Below are 12,340 nucleotides of genomic sequence, written 5' to 3' on the forward strand. Positions count from 1 at the left end.
AGCTTCCCCCCATTCCATGTATGTAACCACTTTCTCCAGAAGTAAGAAATCTGGCTCTTTTCATCTACAATGTATTTACTTAGTTGTTCATTCCTAGTATATTCAGTAAGTAGTTTCAGAATTGATAATCATGCTTTGAAGTACATCAGTTATATCTAGTTCTTTTTTTCTTGAGTTTTACAGTGTATAACTCAAATATTGTTTTACTTAATCACTTAGATTAGCTGTTTCATTCCCCATCCCCCTGTGTAGTTATGGTTAGATATCAACCAGGATGTGGGCATCTATCTATCAATCCATCAATCCATCCATCCATCCATCCATCCATCCATCCATCCATCCACTCATTCATTTCTTTCTGCAATACTGCTGTGGTTAAAGAGTTCGAATCATATAAGAAAGTTCATTGAAGGAAATTTCAGTAAACTTCTTCCTTCCCCCTTTTACCCCATTCCTATCCTACATTCTAAACACCTATTCTTACAGATATTGTGTATATTATCAGTCTCATTCGTTTCTGAATTTTACTTCTGATATTTCTTTTTGAAGAAATGAACAGATAATGCATAAATCCTTATACTCCATCCTTACCTGAATTTCATACTGTTGATATTCTTAGCACTTTGACTTTTCACTTAATAATAAGTCTGGTAACCCTTTCCATATCAGTTCCTAGAGATTTTTCTTATTTATTTTACAGTTGCACATTATTTCATCCTGCAAATGTACCAAGGCTTATTTAACCATCTCTTCTATTTATGGGTATTTTGTAACTACAAAAAAATTTGCAATAAATAATTACGTGCTTATGTATTTAATATTATTGGGAGGACATATCAAGGACTAAAATTTTGATCACCTTATGCCTGATTCAATTCCATTTTAGATCAAATGATGTAATGTAATTAAGATTTCTCTGAAGACTAAAAAAATGATTCTTATATATATAGTGAAATACTATATAATAGCATTGGTTTTTCCTCCAAGCTACCTGCAACTTCTTTTGAGACCACCATTTCAATTCCATAAATATTTGTCTTCAGCTACTAAAAGAGAAAAATCTAAAAATGTTAGCTGCTCAGTCATGTCCAACTCTTTGCAACCTCATGGACCATAGCCCGCCAACCAGATGGTTAATTATGAAAATTCCCCCATGTTTAAATTCTAACTTTTCTAGTCATACCTTCATTCATGAAGAATATTCTGACATTTACTAGTTTTTATTTAAATCTATATTTGTGTCGTTTCTAATCTTAAAAACCCCACTGCTACATTAATCATTTTCTCTATTTTATGTTTGTAGAGATAGGAGGGGCTTCCTTGGTGACTCAGATGGTAAAGAGCCTGCCTGCAAATGCAGGAGACCTGGAGTCAATCCCTTGGTTGGGAAGACCCCCTGGAGAAGGGCATGGCAACCCACTCCAGTATTCTTGCCTGGAGAACCCCATGGACAGAGGAGCCTGGTGGGCTACAGTCCATGGGGTCGCAGGCAGTCGGATGTGACTAACCGGCTGTGGTCTTGTTTGCTTCCTTTCACTTCCTAAGTGTGGATGTCAAATAGGGTAGGAGAAGAAAAAACGAGATCCTGTGATGCCAGGAGCACTCAGGGTTATCTGACAAGGAGCTAGAGGCTAAGGGACTCTCCTCCTTCTCAGTGGGAAGAGTTAAATTCAAATTCAGTTTCCTTTAGGAATGTGGGCCCTCAGAGCCTTCAGATCTCCACTTCTGGAAGCTTGAAACCTGCAAAAGATGCTAGAAAGTCTGTTTAGGGTCTATCTTTTGTCCTGCCCCTAACCAGGGTTCAAGGAATAATTAATGTATCCCAAGCTAGTTCATCAGGAGATGGCCTTGGGATATGCAATCCAGGAACTAAAGAGTATTTGCCCTGTTTTCCTCTTCATCATGGCCTACAAAAACCTGTTAATCCACCATGCGATTATTGCCAGGTCCAGTCAAATTTAAGAAAATCCTATGTTGGGAATCTCCAAAGTTTTGGTGAGATGTGAGTGCTAGATTGTACAGTTCTTTGAGATTCAATGGAGCAAATCTATGCAGCAAAAAGAATTCTGGTCTGTGAAAAGGTTAATTCCTATATGGCTTCAAATATGTGCCTCATCTACTCAACTGATTCTGTCACTAATAATATATAATGGAGGGTCTAACTTGTCAGCAGTGTGACAGGGACCTCACTGTCCAGGTTGGGATGAGTCCAGAGTTTTCGAACTTGTATCATAACCTCTTCCTCCACAGTCACAGGAGTCAGACAACATTTTGAGCCACATCATTGAACCCAGACTTCTAAAATTGATATTATTTGATTTTTTTAACTTAAGAAAACACAAGGAAAACAAAGTTTGCCAAAAATACAGAGAATAAGCTTCCAGGTGACACTGTTCTTACCTCCTCGATCTCGGGCAGCTAAACTTTGACCCCTTCTTAATGTGATGTCCAATTGGTACATTCCGGGCTCAGCCAAAGGGACATCTGCATTACTGGCTCCAGCAGTATTTATTTTCTGAAAAGCAAGAAAGATATACAAAAATTAAATTTATTATGTCGATTTTCTCCCGTGAGGGACCATGTATAGCTAAATGCAAACTCTAAAAAACAGTCAATATAATAAATCATCTTGTGAGTTCACACAGAAGCATCATCACCCAGTTCTCTGAAGGTTTCGAAATTCATGAAATTCTTTAGACTCAAAATAAAGACACAGTAGTTACAGGAATTCTTGTTTTGACTCAGATTAGAACAACAAATAAAATATGAAAAACATTTCCCATAGAAAGCCCCACATAATTCAACCAAGGAAGACTAACACAGAAATAGTGTCTGAAGTAAAGATATGGTCAGTGATGAATGGAGAATAAAGGTGTGTGAGAGCAGCTGACTTCCACAAAACTGAGTTGAAAATGAAAATGATTTATTCAGGTGACTTTGTTGATTCTTTTATCCACGCAAAGGAACTCATACTGATGGATTACACATGGCTATTTTAGCCCCAACATAAAATATGATATAATTATATAGAAATAAATTCACCCAGCATTTTGACAGTACTTGCAAGAAATAAATTCTCAATAGGGCTAAGTTCCTAATGCTGCTTTCTATGGAATAAAATTGTACAAGCTATTTTTAGAAAAAAATCTCTGCAAGGCTACCTCTATAGAATATCTTTAGCAACAATGTACTAGGCATTGAGTAACAAATGCACTTGCAAAAGGAATAACTGTATATTAAAACAACACAATAGAAATATATAGTAAAAACTTCAGAGATCATATTTTATACTTTCTGACATGTTGAGTACAGTAGGAAAACTTACTTTTCTTTACATGTTTGAGATGACTTAAAATTCTTATTTTTATTCCAATTCAAAAATAAACATACTTCTTAAAAAACTTTTGAAACTGAATTTTATTGTCACGTAGATAAAAGTTGTTAAAATATTAAAATACCACCACTTGATTCAAATGCACACTTTGCCCCATGCATGCGTGCTCAGTTGCAGACTTCTCTTATTAAATCTTTATTGGTTTCTAACTATCAAGAAATTAGGATAGGGTTGATATCTGGCCTGAGGAAATAATATGCTCACACAAATGAAATAAAATATTAATAAACTGAAATTAAAAACAGGATAGAAATTTAAGTCTTAGAGTAGTAATTCCCAATTCCACTGAGAACAAGTTAACTCACTTAAGGAAATCAAACGTCCCATAATGTAAGAATATTTAGAAGTACTTTTTATACCCAATAGAAGTCCTCCTCAAGGTTCAGCAGAATATTCATCTTCTAATTATTGCTTTTATGACCAAAAATAAAAAGCTTAATATATATAAATATACTTCTGTATATGTACACAGAAGTATATACATATATATACTAGGTATATACTAACTAAGTGAAAGTGACTAACACTTTGACTTCTGGAATGATGAAGTGAAAGTGTTAGTCACTCATTTGTGTCTGACTCTTTGTGACCCCATGGGCTATATAAACCACCAGGCTCCTTTGTCCTTGGAATTCTCCAACCAAGAATACTGGAGTGGGTTGCCATTCCCTTCTCCAGGGGATCTTTCCAATCCAGGGATTGAACCCAGGTCTTCTGCACTGCAGGAAGATTCTTTAACATCAGAACCATCAAATGATATGCATGGATAAGGTAAAATATTATATACCATTCTGGCTCTTTTAGATTTCAGTTTTTGTGTGAACAAAGTATTATATTTTGCTCATTATTTCACAATTTATTGAACTTAAAAATATCATGGGCACTTTTTTAATCAGCACATAGAGATCTATCTAGTTTTTTTTTGTTTGTTTTTTTTGAGATACCTAATTTTCCACAGTGCGTGAATGCTATAATTTCAATTATTTTCCTCATGATCTTATGAGTTGGCTTCAGTATTTGCCACTGCAAGAACTTGTGCTTTTATTTCTCTTATAGGATGCATTTTTCCAAAAAGGCTTAAATAGTTCACACTCCTACTGAAAGTGCACGAGTGCCTATTTCCTATACCCTTGTCAGCACTGAACATTACCAATTTTCAAGTTTTGTGGGTAAAAATATTATCTTTCTTCAAAACACATTTCCAGCACTATGGTAAAGTGTCTTGAATCTAGTGTAAATGGCCAGAGTGATAGCTCTTCTTTGGACCTCACGGAAGATGCCCACTTGGAAAGAGGAAGCCAACCAATGCCTTCTGAATGCCTCTTCAAAGAACAGTTTGTATATGGGTTTAATTAATAGGCAAGATTTAAATTAAAGTCCAGCAAACATGTAAACTACTATATTCTGAGTCTTTCTTGAGGCTCTATTATATACATTGTTTCAAAATAAACAAACGCACTAACAAATATTAAATGTAGTTACTTTCTAAAATATGGAATAAAATCTATAGGAAAGTAGAAACTTTCTACCCACCCTGCATCTTCTTCTAGTGTTTTGACAGGTACTTCAGAGGCAGAAAAGTTTGAATGCTCAGATATCTGTGCATTTTTGTAGATTTCATTGCTCTATTCAGTGTTTCTTGGCCACTTCATTAGCACTTTATATATCTCTTATCCATTATCACATTATATTTCAAATGTCACATTTATCTCTTGTCCATTATCACATTCTATCTCAAAATTTGCCATTTTAGATTATAAACACTCTGTTCTCTGTTCTTAAAAGTTTAAGGATCTGAGCACAAAGTGTGATGGAGACTATGAGGATAGAGGATGTCTTTAAGGTTGCGATACCCAGCTGAGGAGACACATACATGGAGATCTGTAACAAATCTGGCTACTTCATGGGTATTTTGGCCTCTCTCCTCTCCTATGTCCATGGATGGCATCTAATCTGTTTTGGCACCTTTAGTCAAGAGACTCCTTCTCAATACACTGCTCTAAGCCAAAATTAACAATCGATTACAATTACACTTAAACCATGTCCACTCAAGAGCTAGGATTAAAGACAGACTATAATATAATGGAGTCGTTAAATCACTGGGAGAGCAGGCAAGAAAGACCAATTATTATGGGAAAAGAATCTGAGGCAGCTTCATAGCAATGACAATAGAGCAGTTTGAAAACAGGAGTAAGACTGGACAAAGAAAGATCCAGGAGAAGGGAGGATGGGAACATCAACATGAGCCCAACGCTGAGTAGTCACAAGAGGGTGCATCAATGGATTGCGTGAGAAATAAGATAGAAAGGAAGATTGATGTCCAGTCACGCCAGCCTGAGCAAAGTTTGCAACTGTGGGCAACAGGAAACTCTCACAGGCTCTTGAAGAGAGAAGCAACATAGCCAACACAGAACGAACACTTACTGCCTATCTTTCACGTTTCCTGCTCTGGATCAAGTGACCAGATTTCAGAGAGGAGCAAAACTCGGCCTTTTCTCTACGTAGGCTGGATGAAAGTAGAGAAACCCTGTGGATGCATGAATTATTGTAAAGTTTTTATGACAGTTTAAGTCACAAGGGCTTGATCTAGTCAGTGGTAATGGAAATAAAAGATGACTTTGAGAGGTATTGAAGAGAGTCAGTCAACTGAATTGTCAACTGACAAGATGGAGGAGATACGGGGAAAGGACTGATGAGTCACAGAAGCTTGGGCTGAGCTGCGGGGAGACGGTAGCATCAGGAGCAGAGAGCGGAAGAGAGAGGAGCAGCAGGTTCCAGGCCACCTCTGGGTCAACCTGTAGGGAGACCTCCATCCCTGGAAAAAAGAAAGTCAAGAACTTAGACAGCTCTAGAGATACGTCTCCCCTCAGGCTCACTGAAATGGTACCAAGAAGAAAACTGGGTTATGGAGCGATATTAAAAATACAGTTTTTATGGGTATAAAGCATCTTTTTCAAATATTTAAGTTCTCAAATGTAAGGACATATTAGGAAAGATGTGTCTGAAGTACCAGGCACATACACAGCTCTAAAACAAACTCTTTTCTTTTCTTTTCTTTTTTTTTTAAGATTTAACATTTATCTAGTGACTATTACAGGAAATTCAAATATTCCCTCCCTCTCACTAAACTGCCATGTCCCATATTTAGATGGATGTTGCTATTTTTTAACCACTTTATTGAGGTGTGATCAATATGTCAAAGCTGTACATACATAATTTATGCAACTCCATGAGTTTGGGAATAGGTATACATCTATGAAACCATCACCACTATCAAGTCCAAGAAACCACATCCTTCCCCCTCCCACCTCTTTATTATTCTGATTATTATTTGTGTGTGTATGTGAGTGTGTATCTACGTATGTGGTAAGAACACTTAACATGAAGTCTACCATCTTAGAAAATTTTAAGTATGCAACACAGTATTATTACTTACAGATAATATGCTAGAGAGTAGAGCTCCAGAACTTATTCATCCTGCATAACTGAAATTCTGTTCCCTTTGACCATTACCTCCCCATTTTCTCCTCCTCCCACAGTTCCTGGCAACCACCATTCTACTCTCTGCTTCTGTGAGTTTTACTATTTTAGATTCTCCATATAAGTGAAGTCATGCAGTATTTGTCTTTCTGTGACTGGCTTTTTTCACGGGCCTAATGCTCTCTGGGTTGCCCAGGTGGCCCTAGTGGTAAAGAATCCACCAGCCAATGCAGGTGCCACACGAGATGTGAGTTCAATACCTGGGGTGGGAATATCCTCTGGAGGAGCAAATGGCAACTCACTCCAGTCTTCTTGCCTAGAAAAACCCATTGAGGACCCTGGTGGGCTACAGTCCATGAGGTCACAGAGTCGGACACGCCTAAGCACACACACAATGTTCTCCAGGTCCATTCGTGTTGCAAATGGCAGATTTTTCTCCTTTCATAAGGTTGAATAATACTTCATTGTACATATATACCAAATTTTCTTTATCCATTTACCCATCAATGGACTTTTTGGTTGTTCTCATATCTTGGATATCGTGAATAATGCTATAATAAACATGGGAGTACAGGTAGCTCTTTAAGATTCTGATTTAAATTCCTTTGTCTAAGTACCCAGAAGTGGTGCTGTTGAATGATATGAAACCATAAAAGACCCCAAATAGCCAAAGCAATCTTAAGAAAGATGAACAGAGCTAGAGGCATCACACTTTCTGATTTCAAACTATACTCCATAGCTACAGTGACTGAAGCAGTATAAACACCACCAAAAATACCAGACAAATAGATATGGAACAGAATAAAAAACCGAGAAATAAGCCCACACACATACAGTCAACTAACCCTCTATAAGGGCATCAAAAATATAAAGTAGGTAAGGACAGCATTTTAAATAAAAGGTGTTGATAAACCTGTATATCCACATATAGAAGAAAGTAATAAAGCTCCTATCTTATACCAAGTGCAAAAATCAACTCAAAATGGATTAATAACTTAGTGCAAGATCTGAAGTTATAAATTTTCAAGAAGAAAACACAGGGACAACGCTCCTTGACAATGTTCTTGGTAATAATTTTGGATATGACACAAAAAACTCAGGCAATAAAAGCAGGAATAGACAAGTGGGACAACATCAACTTAAAAAGCTTCTGCCTAGCAAAGGAAATGGCAAAATGAAAAGACAACCTATGGAATGAGAAAAAATATCTGTAAACCATGTATCCGGTAAGGGGGTAATACATAAAATACAAGGAACTCATACAATTCAATAGCAAAAAAAAAAAAAAAAACTGATTTAAAAATGAGTAAGCATCTGAATAGGGATTCCTCCAAAAAAAGATAAATGCTAGTGAAGACAGAAAGAAGTAATCCTTGTATACTTTTGGTGGGAATGTAAAAGAAGTAAGCTTAAATTTTTAAATTTGGAGTTCTAGGCACACTTGGAGGTTTAGGGAGGTTTCTACAATAATCCTCAATTTAAGTTTTGGGACCGTTGAAGCCAAAAAGCAGATGCAGTATCTGAAATTGAACCTACAACATAAGTAAAAATGTAGTCTTGTCAGGTCACTTGTAGGAAAGTCAGAGGGACTGCGAGAAGCATCCACATCCTCTACTCCATCAAGCCACCATTTTTACAGACACCCTCCCTCTAATGTTCCTGGCTTGCTTGAACTAGAACAGTTACCATGTGTGCGATGTCAAATTTCCTCACGCCAAACCATTCTTTCCCTTACTTTATATGAACTTGTGGTTCTCAACCTTGAGGGCTTTGAGTAAGCACCCAGCAACTTTGAGGGGGTGGGACCCGGCTACCAATGTTTTCCTTACAAATCCTCTGATGATTTCAATATGCACCCTAGCTTGACCCATTGTGCCATTGAGCCTCAAAGCTTATCTTTGAGGAAGTTTACATACAAAGAATTTCCAGACTTTTATAATTTGTATCATGAAACACTTGTGGAATATATGTGGGAATCCACGCAGGGTTACTGTGACTTTGAGTTCTGCTGCTTAGAAGACCTTTTCCTTAAGAGAAGAAAGCTTCCACCAGAAGATATAATGGTACTGATGAATTCAAAGTGGGGTTACTGTGTTAGCTGGGGGTTGATTCTTATTATCAAGAGGAAGTAGTTATTGCAGCAGTGTACAGAAAAGCAGAAGTATGCCTGCATTTGGGGAGATTTTCTTGGGTGTTCCTAGTACTGCCATGCCCACTGGACTGTAGATTGATAAAGTTGTTTCACCCTTAGTGTAGCTCTTTGTCTATCAACAAAATCCACTTCATGAAAGGGGAAAAGTTTATGAAAGCTTTGACATTTTTGACTTCTAAACCTTAAGGACCTTATTAAGGATATCAAGAGGTATCCTTGAAGACTTCTACTTAGTCATTACCAGTTTCTACTATGGAAAAAGGGACTTCAAAATGGAGTTGGTATTGCCAAGAGAGATATTTAAAATGGAGCCAAGAGACCATTAAGGAAGCAGGGTTTAAGCCTGCCTTTCCTGGGTGGAAGGATCAACTTTTGAACTGCTCCAAACCACAAATATTCCAAGGACATTGAGAGAAAACCTGCAACTTGTCATAAAACCAGACTTCCACCTCCCCCTAGTGATAGCCTTTAGCAACCAAATATGTATAGATAAGAACAGCTTCAGCTTGCCAGCACCAATCATAATTCTTTCAAAACAACTTTTGCAACCTTTGCAACTTTCACACACCTAAAGTTGGCCTTTATAAAACCCTGCCTTTCCTCTCCTCCTTGGAACACGTTTTTGATTCCTACTCGAATCTCTGTCTCCCAAATTACAAGTCTAAGACCCCCAAATAAAGCCTTTCTTTCTTTTCAGCTCTGCTGTGATGAATCTTGTTCAACACTACTTAGCCATCTCTCCTAGTTTCTATGACATTAGTAAAATTCTCACAGTGAAATCACCATTAAATGGAAATAAAAGGTTTTTAAAATTTAACTTGCCAAAAATTGAATTCAGAAGTCACTGGAATATTCAAAGTTCAGTGAAGCTCAAGGATTCACTTGTCAAGGGGACATTATAATTAGTTAGAGGTCAACTCAGCAAATGACTTCAGAAATTGAAACCACATTGAATGAGGAAAATTTGTGCCAACCAATGGGCATCCTCCACTAAAGATGCTGGTCAGAGGACCTGTCTATCCACAGCCCCACCTAAGGGGACAGCTTATGCTTGAGTCTATGTACACTGAACTTCCTTGCCCCTTGTTCACAGCTGATTAGAGCTGAAGACCTAAACTAGAGGCGGACAATGAATAGGCTGGTCAGTGATAGGTGGTTAGTCAGCAAAATTGTTATTAGGCAAAGGTTGTTAGGACCAAGCTCAGAGAGGAGAAGTTGAAAGTGCCTGCTAAAGTTACTTAGGTGATGATCAAGAGACTGGAGAGGCCACAAAGACCTACAGATGATCCCAAATTAGAAAACAGGTGCTATAACTATGATGAAGTATGGGATGGAAAAATAGAGGGTAGAATATAACTTCATAGGAGGACATTCAGACAGATCAACTAACCAAAGCAGAGTATGCCAACAGCTGGGCAGGAGAGTAAAAGATCCATGAACTCCCACTGCCCAAGGCCCAGAGCAGCTGGGAGGCCAGGGCAGGCTGCTCTGGACTCCTCTCTCTCTCTCTGACCCCCAATCACCCTTCTCAACTCCCTTGGGGAGAGACAGCTGACGGGAGCCCTTGGCTCTGACAACGGACTAGAGCGGGAAAAGAAAAGAGGAACAAGAATGAACAAAAGAAGCAGAGAAACAAGAAAGCACCAGGTAACCCCGGACATCCACGCACTGCCCGGGAGCAATGCTATGGGAGAGAGTGCCCTGCAGAGAGGCTGCAGAGAGGTAGAAATGGCCCCCTGCCTTCCAATTCTCCCTCCCCGGTACTCTGCAGTGATCATGGATGTTCACATACAGATGCCCCAGTGATGCCAGCTCCCCACCCAAGCAGAGCTCCAACCAGGGCATCGCCCTGCAGTTACCAAGCGAGGAAAACTTAGTGTTTCTATGAACATTTTCAGCAAGAACTAGGGGAATGGCTTACGGTAAAGGAAATCACATAATCTATCATTCCAACTGGGACACTTTAAAAGAGAGAAAGGGAGTGCCTCTAACAACTGTAAGGCATAAAGAGGCATAAACAAAACTGTCCCAGGTAAACTGCGATATGTGCTTACAGTACTTAACAAGCTAGCGTTCAGGCAACCAGAAAGATAAATGAAGCAGAAAAGGCTGATCCTCTGGTTTGTTTTTGAACTGAACTACAACCCTGGGTTTAATTCTGGAATTTTGACTTCATAATAGCCTAAATCAAACTCAGTGGACTTATAAATTTTCAGGGCCCTCTAAATAGCAGTATTTCACTCTGCTGAAAAAGTATGAAATTCAGTCCTCCCTAAGCATCTTTGCTGGGACTCCCACAACACTGGTTACCCACCCTTGACTCGTCCGCTAATTGTTTCTCTGCAGCATCACTGCATTACCACGGATGGCCTTTCCACCCACACATACAGTGTATAAAATCATCTGAACCAAAGGAAAGCAAATAAAATTCCTTTTCCCGATCCTCTTGTACAGACCACTCCCTTTCTGTAATTCGACCCTGTAACCAACCTTTGTGTTACAAGAGGCAAATTCTGACGATGAAAGGGCAGGCTTGATATCAACTATTTAATTTCAGCCAAAGATACTTATTCCTTTGTGTCTTTTTTTCCCTAATCTTTAAAATGGGATAAAATTCCATGCAAAGGACTGTTTTGATTATGAGATAAAATATGTACATTTTGCAAATTAACAAATTATTTGAATATATGTAGCTATTGGGGGCAGGTGATGAGAAGAGCTATCATAAAATAGAGGAAAGATTACAGGAATCAGAACACAAAGTCCTATATACAAGACCTAGTTATATTATTTAGGTGCTCTGAGGCAGAGGGAAAATTTGTTGAGGTCTATGACCCTAATTTTCCTCTTCCTAAAAAAATCAATAAAAAGAGACACCTGTGAATACTTTTAAAAAATCATGTAACTTAATGCAAAGAGGGTTTTTCCTGATTTTTTAAAATAATAATATATATTATGTATGTATTGGGCTTCCCAGGTGCCACTAGTGGTAAAGAACCTGCCTGTCAATGTAGGAGATTAAGAGAGGAGGGTTCGATCCCTGGGTGGGGAAGATCCCCTGGAGGAGGGCATGGCAACCCACTCCAGTATTCTTGCCTGGAGAATCCCATGGACAGAGGGGCCTGGTGGGCTACAGTCCATGGGGTCGCACAGAGTCAGATGGGACAGCAGTGACTGAGCGCACACAGCACAGAGATTAGAAAGTAGATTGTGCTTGGTTGGCCTCTTCCGCTTTCAGTACTATGATACTAATTGATGACTGTTATCTTTACTATTTCAGCAAAATAATATTTGTGAGACCTGAGAGCAAGACA

General features: G+C 38.4%; 1 protein-coding gene across 7 annotated transcripts in view; it reads right to left on the reverse strand.

Annotated features, from left to right (window-relative positions):
- Positions 1-12,340, reverse strand: part of MCTP1 (multiple C2 and transmembrane domain containing 1) — a 544,348-nt gene that overhangs the window by 292,282 nt on the left and 239,726 nt on the right. For all 7 annotated transcript variants that reach the window (XM_081498745.1, XM_081498744.1, XM_081498743.1 and 4 more), the window contains one exon: positions 2,401-2,515. In XM_081498745.1, coding sequence (XP_081354871.1) covers positions 2,401-2,515 — 115 coding nt within the window. The remainder of the gene's footprint in view (positions 1-2,400; positions 2,516-12,340) is intronic.

The sequence above is a fragment of the Giraffa tippelskirchi genome, chromosome 6 (genome assembly GCF_054371585.1).
Source record: "Giraffa tippelskirchi isolate mGirTip1 chromosome 6, T2T-mGirTip1v1.2.pri, whole genome shotgun sequence".
In the NCBI taxonomy this organism is placed as follows: Eukaryota; Metazoa; Chordata; class Mammalia; order Artiodactyla; family Giraffidae; genus Giraffa; species Giraffa tippelskirchi.